The 19,498-nt window shown below is 43.1% G+C and overlaps 1 protein-coding gene across 2 annotated transcripts; it reads left to right on the top strand.

Moving 5' to 3' along the window:
• The first annotated feature begins 1,637 nt into the window (after positions 1-1,637).
• Positions 1,638-19,205, top strand: LOC110322139 (glutathione S-transferase alpha-3). Of its 2 annotated transcripts, none has more exons than XM_021198672.2 (7): positions 1,638-1,765; positions 7,027-7,134; positions 13,892-13,943; positions 14,841-14,973; positions 15,308-15,449; positions 17,145-17,276; positions 18,814-19,205. In XM_021198672.2, exons 2-7 carry the CDS (start codon positions 7,048-7,050, stop codon positions 18,931-18,933), a joined length of 666 nt encoding a protein of 221 aa, XP_021054331.1. In that variant the 5' UTR covers positions 1,638-1,765; positions 7,027-7,047; the 3' UTR covers positions 18,934-19,205. The 2 variants fall into 2 exon arrangements, with proteins under 2 accessions (XP_021054331.1, XP_029394064.1); XM_029538204.1 differs by lacking the exon at positions 1,638-1,765 and adding an exon at positions 4,128-4,150.
• The last annotated feature ends 293 nt before the right edge of the window (positions 19,206-19,498 follow it).

The following is a 19,498-nucleotide window of genomic DNA, read 5'->3' as shown; positions in this document are numbered from 1 at the left end:
CTCCCAAATCTGCCTTTGTTTTACTCCTGCACACTGGATGTGACTTCTCATGTCCATAAGTAGCCAGCCTGTAAGGGAAGACTAACTCTGACTCTTGCCTCGTTTTACATAGTTCCTTTAGCTATAAGATCCAGGTAGCAACAAATGTGGCCATGCACCCAATAACACTTCAACCCATAATGAGCCTCATGATTGACAGTGGTACTGTATGATTAGGTGGACAGTTTTGATCAGATAATACAACACAGCCACTGTATATCAACATATAGTACGCTGGGCACAGATTTGTGGTAATTTTAGTGTAAAGAGTTGCACCAAGCATTCTATAATGATACAGAGCATGCAATTATATACAACCCTTAACACTTATTCACGGATCTCTGTGAGTGAAAGGGCAGCCTGGTCCACAGAGCTAGTTCTAGGATGATCAGGGCTACACAGAGAAACCCTGACTCAGAAAAATAAGTCTAATGTCATAATTCAGAAGTAGGAATTATTGGAAATTAATGTCTTTAAGGTATCCTTGTGGGTAATAGAGAGACGGTACAGTGTAAGTGTTTGATTCCCAACACCCACGTGGCAGTTTGCAACCATCCAAAACATCAGGCTAAGGGGATCTGATGACCTCTTCTTGCTTATGTGGGCACCAAGGATGCCTGCAGACAAAACCCCCATTTATGTTTAATGAATTCAAGGAAGATGTTGGTAGAAAATGGCATTGAGCTCTTTCTCTCTTCTCCACCTGCTCGCCTGTTCATACTTCGTTCTGCTTCTGTGGAGATGCATGCCTGCCACCAGATTGAAAGTTTTATGAAGATTATTAGAGACTGACTCATCACCTATTAAATATATCTATCTGCAAGAAGCCCTTTCAAATTCAATTCATATTTACAATATTCTGAGATTTGGACATGGGTATATATTTTGAAAGGGACACATGATAACTTACTCTACAAATAGTTGACGAAAAGTGGTAATTGATGAGTGAAAATAATGGATAATTTGGATTTTTTAAATACTATTTCACTTTCTGTCAAAATTGTTATAAACATTGTACATTAATTCATTGAGTACATACTAAGAACATATTTTGTGCTCCTTTCCAGGGACTTGACACATAAAAAAATCCATTAATCATATTGAACATATCATGTTCATGTTATATTAAAAAAAAACACAAGTGAAAATAATTCAAGACACAATAACTGAAAAAAACAAAATAGTAGCTGAGAGTGGAGGAGTCTAACACAGAGCACATGCAAAGGCCTTTGGGGAGAAGGTAACATCCAGGTCAGCCATGTCAACGTGAAGTTCAAGGAAAGCATCTCTCTTTAGCATAAGCACCACAGAGGCCAGGCCACAGAAGTTCTCCCTACTGGCATCAACATGCTTTTTATAGCACCTCCCAGGTTAGTGGACAGGGACTGACTCCCCACTTTCTTTAGCCCTTGCTTGCTGCCCATGAAACCTCATAGGAAGCTTCCTGGAAAATCCCATCTACACTGCCTCCCGAAGGGTTAAATTTGACTCCCAGCTTTTGGCTGGCAGCACTGGAGAACAAACACAGCAACTCAGGCATGACTTGGCATTTTTCTTCTAGTCTCATAGAAATTTCTGGTCTCTGGATACTGTGGGAGCAGCTTTTCTTTTATTGGACTGTCTCCCCTTAACTGGGAAGGGCTTATTCAAATGTAATAAATAGCTTATAAAATATCAGGAACTCTTAGCGTGTTGTGGAACATAGAGGGAACAGCTTTTTAACACGGTAAGTACTGAATCAAATCAATTTTCTCTCTCTCTCTCTCTCTCTCTCTCTCTCACACACACACACACACACACACACACACACACACACATCTTAAGTATGTAGAAAATACTTTAGCACAGCAAACATCTCTTTTATACTTACATTATGCAGTTATGCAGACTTGGTGTAATTATGCAGTGATGCATACTTGGTGTACTTCCTTCAAGGACAGTCTAAGAATTGTTGATTCTATTTCTGCTGGATACATTGTTGCAGAGATGTAAAAAGGAAGGATTTAGAAAATTATGCTGTAAAAATTGAATGCTCAGAGGCAAACTAAATTCAGAAGAAAAGAAAGCTGGAAACAGCCCAGACAAACTCAAATCAAGTCCGGGGGACTTAGGCTAGAGTTGCTTTTTCTGTAGAAGAAGCCAATGTACAATTTTGAATTCTGATGCTGAGGCAAGCCTCAAGGACGAAGAGAATTAAATGGACAAGGAAGATAAGAGGTTCTTCCCTCTGCTGCCTCACATTTTGATTAAAGTTATGAGCTATGTTTACAGTCAAACCCCATGCCTTCATCATTGACCTTTTTGTTCACTGTATTTTGTCTTATCAGAAGATAGACCAGTGCAATGGACCTCATAATCACATGCAATCTAGTTTTATGGGGAAACTCCTTGGATAAAATTAAGCATGCCAGACCGGTCGCCTGACCTTTAAGTCCTATAGACAATTATAACTACAAATCTAACACAACTACATGTGGATGGCTCTTGTTAAGAGAGTTACCCCCTGCCAATAAACATATATGAGTATATAAAACCAGTTTTTCTGCTATAGAAACATTGAGTATACTCAATTGAACGTAACTGAGTTCATTAAGATGCTTTCCATTATGCATCCCTAGACTTTGACCATACATTTTGCTGCCCTTTCTTGCCCTCTCTCTTCGGCTAGTCTCCTTCTTGGAACCAAATACCTTCCTCCACCTTCTTTTCTTTCTCCCCCTTCCTTATCTATTGCTACCTCTCTCTAATTAAATATATACTAAAACCATTTTAGACAGTGATGACCATTTAATTTCATTTTATGTGCAAGGTGTGGTGGGTTGCACGTGCACCACTGACCTTCAGACTGTGGCAGCCCAATATGTCTCCCCAACCTCAGTAGGGGGCAAGCAAATAAATCCTGAGGATCCATGAGGGCCTGGCTTCTCAAGGATTAACACTTAAGAGTCATCACTAGAGGAGGCCAACACAGGAGCGTTTAGCAGGTAGCTACAATGCCAAGGTCATTAGAATGTGGAAGTCAACAATGACATGGAACAAACGTTAGCACTGGGGGAAAGGGACCTATTTATAAAAGAAAGACTGAAGTTTTCTGAAATTCCAGATGTCAAAGTAACCAGCTCTAACAATTCATAGGAAATATGTTTGTGGAGAAGGATATCGAATAGACAGTTTAGAGGAGCAGGCTGGCTAGATGTTATGCAAGTTTGGATGACATGTGGCCCTGATGTGAAGGGAGAAAAAGAGACATCTCAGAATTCCAAAACCTTCTGTACCTGGCCAGTGGCTCCACAATCCCAGCACAGGACACTTAGCCTCTTAGCTCAATCCCAACACCCCAGTCTCTTAGCTCACTTGCCTTCAGTTATGGTTCATATTTGCTTGATCATCTGAATCAGGATTCACAGACTGAGGTTTCTAAAACACATATGTGAAGTTACTGCTGAACACATTCTGCTCTGGCAGGTCTCCACACGGCATATGGGTATCTTTAGACCCTTAGAGAGAAAGGACCAAATCAGACAATCATCATTCCCTGGTACATCACAGTTGCTTCAGCTAGGATGGCTGACGTGTTCAGACACACACTAGTCTCTCAGGAACTGAGGCGACGGTGAACATGCTTGTGCAATGTCTCTGTTATGAATGTTATGTGTATTAATTTATTGTGTTGCTCATTAGCTTCCAGAGGGAGAGTGTGATTGTCTCTATAGTTAGAAGAGAAAGTGAGACTCAGATTTAGAAACCTATTGAGTTCACATACCTCTAAAGCTGGAAGGACTTAATCTGTAATCCTTCTGTACTGGATAGCTTTGTGTCAACTTGACACAGCTGGAGTTATCCCAGAGAAAGGAACTTCAGTTGGGGAAATGCCTCCATGAGATCCAGCTGTAAGGCATTTTCTCAATTAGTGATCAAGGGGGGAGGTTCCCTTGGGTGGTGCCATCTCTGGGCTGGTAGTCTTGGGTTCTATAAGAGAGTGGACTGAGCAAGCCAGGAGAGGCAAGCCAGTAAAAGAACATCCCGCTATGGCCTCTGCATCAGCTCCTGCTTTCTGACCTGTTTGATTTCCAGTCCTGCATCCTTGGGTGATCTACAGCAGTATGGAAATGTAAGCGGAATAAACCCTTTCCTCCCCAACTTGCTTCTTGGTCATGATGTTTGTGCAGGAATAGAAACCCTGACTAAGACACCTTCTATCTCTAAAGATGTGACGCCCTTAACCAGATGTTAGGATTGAACAGAAATAGAACTTCTTTAATTTACTACTTTGAATCTTTATAGACTTTTTTCCTTTCAAAAGAAGCCTGTCTTTTTCAAACATGTTTTCCTCATGTTCTTTTTATATGCCTGCATTCTGTTTTGTTATTTTGAGACATCTGATTAATGTATAGTCAACGTCTTATCCTCTTGCCTCAGCATCCCAAGTATTGGGATGGGGGTCATGTACTAGTTGACTCAGCAGCCAGTTTTCTTTAAGCTGTATGACTCCACATTACAAAGAATTTTTTAAGTTTCAAAGTAAAGCACTGAAAAGCTTTACCAGTCTTTTCTCTCTCTGAAGTTTCCAAAACTCCACTAACAGGAAGGCAGTCACAAATCAGACAATCCCTCCAGTTCCTCTTCCTACACTGACTTGGCTGAAGGACTCTGGGAAAATAGGCAGAAGAGCAGCATGGAGCTCAGGGAGGGCTCCAGGGTGGAGTGGAGAAGCCCCAACCTGTAACCTGGAGAAAGTGAAGAGTCCAGTCCTCTGAGAGTGGGACTGTGTGGCTTCTCCCTGAGCTTCATGAAACCCTCAGTGGCGGGGAGCTCCGGGAGCTGTCCCCGTGGTGGTTACTGACAGCACAGCTACTCCTTAGAACTGTCGGAGACTGAGGAACATGTGAGACCTGCCAAATCAGTAGGTCTCTCTGGATCTCATCCTCTGTTGACTCTGTGAGGCTGTGTGACACCCTTTGTCCGGGTGGAGAATGACAAACCAACTCCTGTTTGGAGGCTGGCAAGTGTCCGAGTGAAGGGCGTTATGATGAAATACCATGGAACATGATCCTCTATCAATCAATGCTAATAGGATTAGTGAGCACATTTGAATTACTTGGCTCAGTGTTCCCAACAATCAAACGCCTGCAACCACGTGAACTTTACAATCCCTTCATAATATGAACATGCAATATCACATGCTACAGTTGTAAAAGTAATAAAGTGATTACATTTACCACCAATTTTATAACATGAAGTTTAGCCTTAGGAGCTCTGCATTTTATGTGAAGGTATTTAAAGTAGTTTGCTATTTTTTAATCCAAGTGCACATAGTTAAAAAAAATACATGTTAGTAAAGACAAATATAGTGTTTTCAACTGTACAATATCAAAAGCTCTTCAAGAAGAAATAAAATGTTTTATAACAGTTATTGGGATTGTAAAGAGAAAGTGTGTTTCCCAAAGTCCAACATTGGAGCGTCTGGTCCCAGTGACTCCGGGGTGTTTAGTTACATCCATTACTTCAACAGTCCCATCTATCCCAGGAACCATTGCTTTAATATTTATTTATCGTGTGTGTGTGTGTGTGTGTGTGTGTGTGTGTGTGTGTGTGTGTACGCTGTGTCCTGCTTCCAATTATCCCGAGAAGGGGAGCTGTCAAATATCCTTGCTAGATTCATTCAGGATCTCTTACTTATTAGCAATGACGAACTGAGCATATGGACATGCATATATCCATCCATACAGTCTACCCACTCTGAGACTAAAAGCACATCTACCTACTTAACCTTTCTGTACTCTAGTACTCCTTATCTTTTTCCTAGTCCATTAAAAAGAAAAATAGTGGATAGCCCTCCTAGAGATTTCCACACACATTTTGAAAGTAAATACCATCAGAAATAAAACCTAGAGTTAGATTTTGAATGGATAAGGTAAAACCAGAACAGTGCTTCATTTGGGCAAGCTATTTATTCCATAAACCTCTGTCTTTCTAGCTGTGCACTGAAAAGAATTTTAATAGTCCTATTAGGTGGGTTTTTAAAATTTAGATAAAATGAAGATGAGCTGACAAGAATACTGAGCATGGCAGATGTGGACAGCCTTAGCTTGATCCTATATTCTATAAAATGAACTCAACGGCACCCACGTCTTTTATTTGATATCACATGGAAGTGCAGAAGCAGGCACAGAAGAAGGAAGGAATTACCATTCTGTGTCTGTGGGGAGATTTGGGTTATTTTGAGGGACAGTTGACTAATTCTTAGCATACTCTCTCCATGTGCTCAAGCACATCTGAAGTCTAACCTCTGCTTTGGATCAAATGCAGCTTAGCAGCCAACGGGCTGAACCTGCCTGCTGCTGTGGCCAGTGCTGGGTCAGCCGTGTCCTCTGGATTTGATGTGCTTGCTTATGAGGGTGCAGGTTCTTCTTGTCTTTGTGCCTCTCTGTGACTCTTCCTGTCCATCACTGACTTCGGTGCACACTGTTTAAACATACTGATGTCCAGTTTTCTTAACTGAAACATAGAGAAATAGGCAGTTCATATGACCATATGAGAGTATTGAAGGCAATGTGTTAGAGGAGATCTGGGCTGGGGATGTAGCTCAGGGATACAGGGCTTGCCTAGCCTGTGAAAAGCTCTGGGTTAGACCTTCACCAAGAGAGGGAGGAAGAGAGAAAACGATTGGGGTGGATGGGTGGGACATTGGAGATCTACAATAAACTGTAGTTTGCTGGTACTTTGTTTTCCACACATTATCATCTTCCACCTTGAGCTATGATCTTTTTATTTTTAAAGTCATATATTAACCAATGGAGACACTAAAGTGTTTCGGTGCAATCTGAGAGTGGCCCCTGATATGTTCTAATGTGGACCAAGGAGCATGGTCTGGATTGTCTCCACCCTGCCATAGAGAAGGCAGGTACTTCTTCCGTTAGCAGCTGTTGTTCACACACCCGCATAGGACAGACTTTTAAGAGCATGGTGTGCTTCATCCCTGTTTAGAAAACTCAAGCAATTGCTGCCATGGCGGGGAAGCCAGTCCTTCACTACTTTGATGGCAGGGGAAGAATGGAGCCTATCCGGTGGCTCTTGGCTGCAGCTGTTGTGGAGGTATGTTCTGACATGAGCGGAACCTGAAACACTTTCCTCACATGAACTGACAAAGCATCTTACTGAATGTCCTAAGATAAAGATTGTCAACACTTAAGTTGTGTGAACAAAAAAGGGGGGGGCCTGGGAACCCTGGGGAAAAATGGGGAGAAAAACACAGTTCCTGTGTTCTGGGTAGGTGCACACAGAGTGGGGGGCAGTGTGTGTAGAAGGTGGAGAAGGGGCAGCCCCTGACTAGGGACACGGAGGTGACACCCTGTTACCCTGGGGTTATGTGAGAGGGAATAGGGGGAGAAGTTCCCAACACTGACCAGAGAGTGCCTAGGGGGGGCTTGATGGGGCAGAGACAATATGGTTTAAGAGCTTTATTATAGAAATGCAGGGGGAAAGAGAGAAGGTAGAAAGATAAAGGGGGGAAGGAAAGGCTAGAGAGAAAGAGAGAGGAGAGAAAGAGAGAGGAGAGAAAGAGAGAGGAGAGAAAGAGAGAGGAGAGAAGACAAAGAGAAAGGGAAGAGGAGAGAGAAGTGAGAGGTAAAGGAACAAAGAAGTAAGAGAGAGCGAGGTGGGGGCTGAACACCCCTTTGTATGGTCTTCACTGTTGCTAGGTAACTGGGGAGGAGTTTAGCCTGAAGGTCAGAAGCTTGGGCCTTTGCTTACTTGACTACTGACCATGCTTCTCTTGTGGGGGCTGTGGGAGGTGGTACCTTAGGCAGGGGACAGAGTTCCAGGAGCAGAGGGAATGCCTACTGTGTCATGAAGGTGAATTATGACCATCAGGGTTCAGACCTCAGCTCAACTGATACCAGCTTGCAATTCCCCACATTTCCCCCTCTTTTTTTATTATAAAAAAAAGGAGGGTAACTGATGTGACTGTGTCATTAATTGTGAAAATTTAGAATGGAGTGGAATTATCAGAAGAAAACATATAGCCTAGAGAAGTGCAGAACAAAGCCAGAGTAGTAAGGAGAGTTGAGGGTGAGGGTTGGGAAGGCAAGACATTGAGTTAAGAAGGCAAGAGATTGAGTTGAGAAGGCAAAAAAACTGTACAATCAGTTCATTGTTTCATGAAACAATTAACCGATTTCAAGAAAAATTTTTGGGTTAAAAAGCACAATTCAGGTATTCCTGTGGGGGGCGCAGCTTCAATGCAGTTTTCGTGGGCTTATCTGGATGGGGGAGGGGTATAGTGTACCCTGCAACCTATACTTGCCCCCCAAATTTTATTTTCCTAGGAACTGGATAGTAAAGGGTTAAGTGAAAGGGTTTTGGGCTGCAGCAGTGTTGTATCACTTCACCCTCTCCAGGCAGTGCTCATGCAGGCCTTGACTCTTTTGCCCTGCCCACCCTTTGCTGCTATTTTGCCCACCTGCCCCCGCCCCACCTTTTTGGCCATACTGCAGCCCACCTCTCCTCTGACAGGGTGTGGGGTGTGGGGGGAGGAGCGCAGATGTCTGGAGCTCAGATCTGCTTCCTGGCTGAAGATGAGGGCCCAAACCAGGGCCTGTCCCAGAAGCTATGTTGATTCTGCAGTCCACAGGCTCTCCTGCATAGACTGGTCTCTGAGGGACCCGGGATACAAGATGGCTCTCTCACCTGCTCTGGTGGTTAGTGCCCTCCCTGGCAGCCAGTAAAATATTTCTAATATTGTCTATTTCTCTCTCTCTCTCTCTCTCTCTCTCTCTCTCTCTCTCTCTCTCTCTCTCTCTCTGTGTGTGTGTGTGTGTGTGTTTGTGGTTGAACACACACTCACAACTTTATCCTTGGCCTGATTGTGGTCTGGATGGTCAGGGTCACAATTGTCCTCCTCCACCTCTTGCTGCTCTGGGAAGTTCTGGGGTGATGCCCTGGACCAATCGCTGTCTCCTCTGAGGACTGTGCCTCCTTCTGGAACAGCTGTTGAGGAGTTTGCCTGAGGCTCATCTGAAGAGATATCAGTCTGTCTTGAGTTTGATTGACATTCCTGAAAACAGAAGATGGAGCATGATATTTCTCTCTACAAGTGAGAGATGCGTCCATGTTGAGATCACGTTTTCAGCTTTAAAGGAATGTTTCTGCCATTATTTCTAAATGTTCCACTATGGTTCCTCTCCTCTTGCCTTGTTTTTAATCTATACATTCTCTATGCAGTACTAACTGCAATTCTGCTATAAGCTATGAGNGCACCTTCGCATGGTGTGTGATAGACCCAGCGTTGGTATAGAGGGTGTGAATGTACGTGGAATCTGAGACTTCCTTCAATAGAAGGAATGAGAAAAGAGGTATGGATGGGATTACAGGTGAAAGTCTCTTGCCTTGACTATTGGAAGTGAGGGGCACAAAGAGGAACCTCAGAGGTTTCTGTTTACTTTCATGCACACCCAACACATCAACAATAAAAGGATTAAAGCATACACTCTTGGGAAATGAACTTAATTACACTGAAAATACATATAACAGATGAGGTGGCCAGGAGACAATGCAAACAAACCCTCTGTTAAGATTGAAACATGTTCATTCATATTAGCTAGAGGAGTCAGATTTTTTTCTTTTGGGTCCTGGAGATATTGGGCCATAAAAGACAGACAGATTGCTTGCCCTTGGACATCATATTGTCACTGTAACATCCATAGCTCTCATCTTAAAAGGAATAAGCGATAGCTCGTTCTATGTAACTACCCATTGTGAGTTGACATGGCCCAGGAAACACAGATGTTTGTTGATGTGTTTGTAAAAATATAGAGAGACAGGATATGTCCTATGGGAGTGTGGCGAGGTATAGAGGAAGGGTTTCAGCAGACCCATGCCAAGCCACCCCTTCCCACTGAGGCACCAGCCACATGATGGCATAGTATAGAATAGAGTTTATTCAGGGCATGAGAAGGGGAGTTAAGAGGGTAGTAGAGGCAGAGAAAGACACAGAGCAGGAAAGAGTAGAAAAGTAGAGGCCGGCCATGAACAGATGGAGAGGGGGAAAGGGGATAGGGACGGGACGGGGGAAGGAAAGAGCCCAAGAGGGCAAGAGACCACGGAGGGGGCAAGCAGCCCCTTTTATAGTGGGTCCGGCCTGCTGTGGGGGAGGAGCATATCTAGCTGTTGCCAGATAACTGTGGGGTGGAATTTAGACAGAATGCTAACATATGTTATGTCCCAAACCCATGTTCCAACATGAAAGCACTTTCAGAAAGTTTTTATAGTTTTAAAGAATGAAGAAGGTAATAAATCAAGCCAAGTTTAAACTATATTGGTAGGCATTTATTATCACAAGATGTTCTGTGTCAAAAGCTTCTAAAAGGTTTTCATTTATTATCATGAGATGTTAGTTAAGATAAAAAATGGAACAAGGAATGACTGTTCCACAAGGCTAAAGCTAGCCCAAGATAAAAGAATTAGACCCCAAACCTGTAAATCCCACTCCTTCCAGAGGTGTTTGGTTCACAGTAAGACACAGCTTCTTTGCAGGAATTTTTCTTTCACAATATGGAGAGAAGGAACCAAGTTTTTTACAAGGCTAAAAGGAATTCTTATTCAAACTTTTCGCACAGTAATCTACTGGGGATCTTTGTGGTTCAGCTGAGCACTGCTTTCTCCAGGCAAAAGGATTCCACAAATGGGTGACCAATTTTCTGAGAAAAGAACTTGAGAAAACTGCCAAGAGGTCTTGTCCTTGGGAGGTAGTGGTAAGAAAGCTAGCCACTCATATGAGGTCCTGTCTTCTACCTGAGCTTCTACTGCCCCCTCAGCTTCATAGCAAGGTGGTTTCTAAAGCCTAACCCACTCAGAACCACTCTGTGAATGTATCTATTGTGTGGCCAGATCCTCTTTCAAATTCAGTGAAGAAACAAACAAACAAACAAACAAACAAAAATATGTTGAGCCATCACAGATTGTTTTCTTCATCCAAATGAATGCCTGGTTTCCCAGGTAACCAGATGGCAGCCTGGTGTTTCAAGACTTTCAGGCCTCTGGGCAGAGGAAGGTCAGTCCAGACAGAGCAGGAAGCAGTGTTGCCAGCTCCCTCTCCTGCCTCTCAGCATGACTGAAGAGCCTGCTGAGAACAAGTGGCCTGGAACCTCTGGCTCAGAACTCCTGTATCCAAAGGATGATCACTATCTCCTCATCCACCATCTTCACCATTAGCATCACAATCCCAGCTCCACCCTCTGGGATGACTACTTTCCTGGTTTTCCTGGTTTGCATGTTTGTCCAAGTGTTACCATATTATCTTTTTTTAAAAATTATTTTATTAGATATTTTCTTCATTTACATTTCAAAGGCTATCAGGAATGTCTCCTATACCTTCCCCCCCACCCCCCCCCTCTGCTCCCCTGCCCACCCACTCCTACCTCTTGGCCCTGACATTCCCCTCTATGGGGCATATAAAGTTTGCAAGACCAAGGGGCCTCTCTTCCCAATGATGGCTGAGTACGCCATCTTCTGCTACATATGCAGCTAGAGACACGAGCTCTGGGGGTTCTGGTTAGTTCCTATTGTTGTTCCACCTATAGGGTTGCAGCCCCCTTCAGCTCCTTGGGTACTTTCTTCTAGCTACTCCATTGGGGGCCCTGTGTTCTATCCAATAGCTGACTGTGTGCATCCACTTCTGTGTTTGTCAGGCACTGGCATAGCCTCACAAGAGACCATTACCATATTATCTTATCCTCCCTGGAGTGTGATACCATGGGATCATATAGTGCCACAAGAAAGTGATCCGTGGAGCATTCTAAATAAGCCCAAAGTCCTGAATTTTTACAACCAAGAATTCTATGAATGTGAGATAGTCACTGAAAGTAACTCCACTGTATTATGTAATGGTATTTGCTTTCTCTGGGGCAACTGAGGTGCTGAGTGTTTTGAGAACATTCTGAAAGACCCCCATTCCGGGGACACACTTGCTCAAGTCCTGGGATGAGCTGATGCCCCAATAACTCAAGAAAAACCGTTCGTGATGCAATATTGCAAGAAGTTTAATCGGGAATCAGCATGCTGAGGCCAAGCTCATAACCCGCACAGGGGCAGAGGAGATCGACCCCCCAGCTATTACAGTTGAGGGTTTTTAAAGAAAAAAAAAAAAAACACAAAGAGAGGGGAGGATAAAAACCACAAAGAATGGGGAAGCTGAGTAAACATCATAAGAATGGGGATGATGGATAACAGCCCATCTCTTACGGAAGGGTTGGAAGGGTTACAAGCTATCTTTGGCAAACATTCTTAGTCCCTTACACAATGAGTCAGGCGCCAGGGTGGGTCATTTGTGATGAGCCAGTTCCAGTGGTCATCGGTTTCTCAGGCTGAAGGTGAAGGAACAAAGAACTCTATGCTGGGCTTTGTTTCTAGGGGTCTAAGAAAACACATCGAGTTGGGATCTTACAATTCCAGTATTCTTTTAAAGAAGAAATCACTCTCTAACTTTGCAAATGAGGGAATGAAGTCTTCCCCATGTTAGGTGACTGGCTGTACCATCTCACAGCTAACAGGAGACATGGCCCCAAGTGCAACCAAACCTGTCAACCTTGAGTCACATGCCTCGATGTCTCTCTCCAAGGGCCTTCCTTGGGCTCTGCCTACAAAACAACTTGTATTATTGTAGACAGTCTGCCTGCCCTCTTTCTATGTAATGTGCATGGCTACTGTAGTTGTAGCAGATGCAAGCCCTGCTCCCAGCAGGCATCACAAGCACATGACTTATTTCAGGAAAAGATTTAAATGACTGCATATGGTTCTAGGACAAAGTACATTTTCCATCAATATGAAAATAGTTTAAGCTATACTTAAAAACAAAAGGGATGATCCCAAAAGGTACCTTTGACAAGAGTTCCTGAAAAGAAGCTAAGTCTGTAGATGCTGATTAAGACTATGGAGAGTTTAGCTGACATAGACCCAGAGGCTAATTAGTATCTATCTTAGATAACCGTGAACCCCTAAGGAGGTGTTCTATGTTCACCTGTGTGTCGGATGTAATGCCCCATAATCACATAAAAACTTTAGGAATGTTTTACCACCAGTTGAAAGGTTGAAATGTTATCACATAGCATAGAGGTTTATAGTTAAGATTCTACCACATAATATAACCCACCTCTAATTGTTTCCAACATTTGTATTTTTAAAATATTTGTATTTTAAAAGGTATTTTAAAAATACTTTTGACGTGTGAGTTCTTTGTTCCACCGCCATAATATTGATTCTGTATTAGAACAATTGAACTTGATGTAGTCTAAATCCATGTTCTCAGGCCATGGCCAATCAAATTTAGATCCAAAATAGACTCTCTCTCTTATCTCCTTTGAGTTGAGAAATGTGTTTTTTGCATATATTCATCTATCTTTTAAAATCCTAGTAATGTTCTCACCTCTTGCTGGCTACTGCACTTGTGAGAGGTGACATCAACTACAGTAAGGAGAAGTGATGAGTTATGACCACAGTTCCTTTCCTAAGAGACCTGCTGTAAGTTTCTGTAGCCATGACTAGCTCACCTGTGTACTTGACAAGTTAAAAAAAAAAAATAGCTTTCGGGCTGGCAAGATGGCTCAGTGGGTAAGAGCACTGACTGCTCTTCCAAAGGTCCTGAGTTCAAATCCCAGCAACCACATGGTGGCTCACAACCACCTGTAATGAGATCTGACGCCCTCTTCTGGTGTGTCTGAAGACAGCTACAGAGTACTTATGTATAATAATAAATAAATCTTTAAAAAAAATAGCTTTCTTATTCCATATATTCTATGAGCAGGAGGAGGTTTTAAAGTGAAAAAATAAAGACTTGTTTACTCTTTCTGTTTTCTAGTTTGAAGAACAATTTCTGAAAACTCGGGATGACCTGGCAAGGTTAAGAAATGGTAAGAAACATATGTAAGTGTTCCTGAGGGGAGTTTCGGTGGAGACTTTAAACATTAACCACCTACCTAATTTTTGTGTTCATGGTTGTATAAGGTGGTAGATTGTAAGTCATGGGTCTTCTCTATGAGCAGACCTGAACATCTCTCAGTTTAAGGAGCTGAGAAACTATCCCCAGGGCCCCACGGGTGTCCCAGCTCTGCTTCTACATGCTCATTGTAGTTAGCTCAGGCTCCCACAGTGCCCTCCATCCACATACGACTCACTGGATGCCAGGAGCAAATATGTCAGTCATTGACTTTGAGTTCTAACAGGCTTAACAAACTAATTCCATAGGAATACTGTATTCTAAGATTAACAGAAAGATTATGCTGGTTATGTGGAAGACTATGAGAGAGGATAAGGGGAGAAAGGGAGAAGGGCAGCACCTGTGGGTGAGGGTCACTGGGCCTACCCAGCACACATTGCCCCTTGNTGTTAGTGAAAANCANANAGGAACCTACATAGAAGCAGGCCCNTGATCTTGTCTTGATGTCACTAACAGCAAGAGACTTTGGGACTTTCCCATTTGTGAATGGTACCAGATNGCCATTGGCTTATACCTCCCTCATCTTGTTCCTAAAATATATACAGACATGAATTAAACACTNTATCATGTCCCACATAACAGATACAGAACTAGTATTCTGGATATGAAATAAAAACATTAATAAAATAGGCTCAAACTTAGAAGATACAGCAGATGCAGAAAAAGAAATGCTATTTCATTAAAGACTTGTTTTTAAAATGTCAGTGCATTCATGAAATACTCTTTGTTTGAAATGTTCTGACCATAGCATGAAAGTGTGTGTGTCCACAGACATTTCACTCTCCTTTTTCTTTCTTTCTTCATCCAATAGATGGGAGTTTGATGTTCCAGCAAGTGCCCATGGTAGAGATCGATGGGATGAAGCTGGTGCAGACCAGAGCCATTATGAACTACATTGCCTCCAAATACAACCTCTATGGGAAGGACATGAAGGAGAGAGCCCTGTATGGAAAAGATTTCATCCTTTCCTGAGTGAACAAGGGATTCATGAACACAGTGGGGTTGTGTGCTCGGATGTACAGATACTGACATCAGTTAGCAGGAGTGCCATGGAGATGGGGGAAGAATATGAGGGGTTAGAAATGTGTTTTTGTAGAATAGGAGATGTTGGGATCCTGATTCCAAAAGATTTGTTTAATCTTTAGAAGCAATTATTCTATTACTGTTACTGGCTCCATAGCACCATTGGGGTGAACTATTTTATCACAATTGTTTACATCCTTTAGCAATAAAATCTGAGGCAAGAGAGCTTTGGCAGCATGCTTGTCTGTTTTTCAGCATTGACATGTATACAGAAGGTGTGGCAGATCTGGATGAAATAGTTCTCCATTACCTTTACATTCCCCCTGCAGAGAAAGAGGCAAGCCTTGCCAAGATCAAGGACAAAGCAAGGACCCGTTATTTCCCAGCCTATGAAAAGGTGAGTGGAAGCTGATTGACCTCCCACACATTCAGAGGATCTAGTAATCCTCAGGGGGCAGTCTTGAGCAGCCAACGTTGTTATAACAAAATGCCAAGCTCTGTGTGAATTAAACCATATTATGGGTATAAAATCAAGACCATGCACATTGATTTCTGGCCAGATTTGTTCCTTACTTCATGGATGCCTGCCTTCTCTGTCTTCAATTGAAGATGTGGTATGGGAGGTCACTAGAGTCCCCCTTGTCAGGAGCAGGGATCCCACCCATGAGCACTTAACCTGTAGGGTTTATTTCCCTCTCAAGGGTCCTACTTACTAACAGCATCATGCTGTAGGCTGGGGGTCAGTTCAAGACTATTTGTATTTTGGGTTACATAGGGGAATTGATCCAAAGAAAAAGAGATACTACAGGACTGAATTTAGGTTTCTCAGCAGCAGATAAATTGAACTCAGAACCCAGTTTTTCAGAGCCTCGATTTGTTATACAAGAGGATTTTTAGGGAGTCAATTTCCACGTACCAAAACCTCTTATCTGATCTAGGGCTTTGTCTGAAGGAACCATTACCTACACAATTCTCAGATATATGAGAGAGAGTTCCTGGTTTATTAGGTATGTCCCAGGACTAAGTTATGCAAAGGCTCTGAGAACCCTTGAGAAGAGCAACCCCATAAAATCTCAAGTAACAACCACTGACTATTTACAAAAGGCCACTTGAAAGCCTAGGTGCCTTCGTTCCAGAATTCAGGCTGGATACTATGGCTCTGCTAAGACTCCACTACACAGACAAGGCTAAAACAGAGTGAGGTTGAGGCCAACCTGGGCTATATAAAACCTTGTATCCAAAGTAGGAAGGAAGGAAGGAAGGAAATAAGGAAGAAAGGAAGGGAAGGAGGGAGAGAGGGAGGGAGGGAGGGAGGGAGGGAAAGAGAGAGGGGGAAGAAAGAAAGAGAGAGGAAGAGAGAGAGAGGAAGAAGGAGGAGAGAGGAAGGAAACAAAAGTGAGTTTAAAGAACACATTGGGTATCATCTGTTTGATGACAAAATCAGCATTCTGTGGCGCTGGCTTTGATGCATGTATTCATCCCGCCTCATCTCTGCCCACACTCTTCTTTCCACTAGTTTACCATGGTCTTTCTTTTCTAGCATTTGAAAATTAACTGTAGACATGGGTGCAGTTAACCCTTTGATGCTTCAGCAGTGCTGAGGATCCCATAACATAAAGAGCCCGAGCCAACGTTGCAGAGATGAAAGTTCAGACTTACTGTAGATGCCATAGACATGAGGACACTGGGAAGCAGAGAGGAGGAAGGTGGTCCCTGAACCGGTCTGTGCATGTGTGAAGGGTGCATTCACACAGCGAAGCCACTTCCTGCAAAGAGACTACAGAGAATGGCCAGGGGGCACCCTCACATGTCAGGGCTTCACCCCTTTAGGGTGGGTAGGAAGAAATAGTGCAGCTGGAGCTAGGAGTTTGGCATGGCTCTAAGATGTAGGGAAGGACAGATGACACAATGATGGTCAGAGATCTGCTTCTTGATTTTGTCATGAGCCGGGGCCTAGAGGCAAGCATGGGCTCCATATGCAGCTGACAAGGGAGCGAAGGGACATTTAGTAGGAGAGGCTCAGGAAAACTCAAGGGGCCCCAGTCTGATGCCAGATGTCTTCAAGCTCTAACTAACATCTTAAACTCCTCAGGTGTTGAAGAGCCACGGACAAGATTTTCTCGTTGGCAACAGGCTGAGCAGGGCTGATGTTTACCTGGTTCAAATCCTCTACCATGTGGAAGAGCTGGACCCCAGTGTTTTGACCAACTTTCCTCTGCTGAAGGTACTCTGTTTCATATAGGGCAGCCCATATCTTATTTATGCCACTGAATCCAATATTTTAATCAGAAGGTAAGAATGTAAGGTCCAGTGTTGGTGGAATTTCCAACCCCAATAAGCCCATATAGAAACACACAATCCAGTTATTATAACTGTAAGCTACATGCCTAGGTTGGGCAGACATGACCCCCCGTACTTATTCCCCAGCTATAGACCCCTTGATCCTTGCGGTTTCTCCTGGCCACCATGGCTTCCTCCTCCTCTTCTTCAGTCCTCTATTCTTCCCCTCTTGTCCTCTTCACTCTCTCTACCTGCCCCCCCCTCAAATCTCCAGTCCCACCTTTCCCTTCCACTGCCCAATCACAGACAGTAGCCTTTACTGACCAGTTATCGTAAGGAGAATGCTCACATGAGATCACCTGAGTACCCAATGGACTACTCATCGGGGGCAGTCCCTCTTGAGGAAACAGAATTCACATCAGAATACAAACAATATCAACCCACAACATTCCAGTTTCTTCCTGCTTCTTCACAAACATGCTTCTAATCCAACTATACCTACAAAATGAGATTTTAGACCCTAGTTCCAGACATGACAAGACCCCTGATGCATCAGGAAGTCTGAGGTGGATGCTATCTCAGGACACATATTTTGCCTTGTATACTGGAAAGAACCCAGGACTCTCTTGCCCCACACCTTACCCCACCTTGGATTTGATTCTGATTTCATGGGATCCTCTCTATCAAAGGTACATCCTTGTCCTTCCACACTGAATGTATCTGGAGAAGTCTTTTTCAAGCTTCAACATTAACAAACGTTATATTTCTCTCTACAGTGCCTCCCATTCTAGATCACCCTCCATCTTTATTTATTTATTTATTTATTTATTTATTTATTTATTTATTATTTGTGATACGGATTGTCAGTGAGCCAGGAGCTCATCAATCACATACTACTCTCCTAGGTTATGTGTCGGTCGGGGATCCAAACTCATGTCCTCATGCTTGCAGAGCAGGCACCTTGCCCACTGAGCCATTCCTAAGCCCTCTCGATCTTTTTACTTGCCTTGGTTTTCTGTGGTGCTTGTGAGTAAACCTTGCATCTACTGGGCAAGGGCTNTACCACTGGGCTACACTGCCAACCTCTGATTCTCCCATTTTTCTTTCTCNGTGATGGTTGAGAGTGACTGGATACAGGTTTCCCTGTTCTATTTTCTACTACCATTTTTTTTTCTATTTGGGTCTATGGATCTGAGAAATAAATTGTCCATCCTTAAAGCCAACAGAAGTGATGAGTCTGCAGGATTAATATCCAAAGAAGAAGATGGGAACAACAGAACAAAATGAACCTTTAAGATATATTGGGGCAAAGCTCCATTTCCTTCCTCTCATCTTCATTCTCTCTGGGCGTCTGTCTCCAACCTCCACCCTGGTGCTGATGGAGGGGCTCGGTTGATCATTTGACTGGCAGAGGCACAGGGCAGGGCAAACAATGACTCTTTCCCCAGTTGCTCTCTGAGGCTCTGCTTTGTCTGTTGCAGGCACTGAGGACCAGAGTCAGCGACCTCCCCACAGTGAAGAAGTTTCTTCGGCCTGGCAGCCAGAGGAAGCCTTTAGAGAATGCGAAATGTGTCGAATCTGCACTTAAGATTTTCAGTTAATTCAGGCATCTGTGGATACATAGCACCCACAAAGCCAACCTTCTAAAGTTTTCAACAATGAATGTTTTGACTGAATGCTGACCCTACATATTGGGAAGCTGACGTGTTTTCTAAGGCTTCTGTGTTGTCATATACATATAACTTATGAGGAATTGTTGGGTTGCTATTTGGTTGTAGTCAAAATTGCAAATATGATCACTTCCTCCAATATCACTTTGAATTTCAATAAAAACCAAACAAGCTTCTTAGACTCTGGAATATTCAAACATTGTCATGAAATAGCAATGTCCTTGTCAAATAGAGGAGAAATCCTCATATCAAACTCTGGCTTATGCAAAATAATCTTTCTGCTGGGAGAATGCCCTTCCTGAATAAGTACACACATATGTTTGTGCTCTCACACTGTAAGGAACAGTTTTCCTTCAACCAACTAATCTTTTTTTTTTAACTAATTACTCAAACAATATATTTTTATTAGATATTTTCTTTATTTACATTTAAATGCTATCCCGAAAGTTCCCTATACCTTTCCCCGCCCCTGTTCCCCTACCCACCCACTCCCACT

The sequence above is a fragment of the Mus pahari genome, chromosome 5 (genome assembly GCF_900095145.1).
Source record: "Mus pahari chromosome 5, PAHARI_EIJ_v1.1, whole genome shotgun sequence".
NCBI lineage: Eukaryota > Metazoa > Chordata > Mammalia > Rodentia > Muridae > Mus > Mus pahari.
Note: the sequence above shows the minus strand (reverse complement) of the source record. Positions and strands in the feature narration are given on the sequence as shown.

Bases quoted from the DNA above. Each gene is read 5' to 3' on its own strand.
- LOC110322139 (XM_021198672.2), top strand. From the start codon at position 7,048: ATGGCGGGGAAGCCAGTCCTTCACTACTTTGATGGCAGGGGAAGAATG. The intron at 14,974-15,307 runs GTATGGAAAAGA...TCTGTTTTTCAG, and splicing joins GACATGAAGGAGAGAGCCCT to CATTGACATGTATACAGAAG. The intron at 17,277-18,813 runs GTACTCTGTTTC...TGTCTGTTGCAG, and splicing joins CCAACTTTCCTCTGCTGAAG to GCACTGAGGACCAGAGTCAG.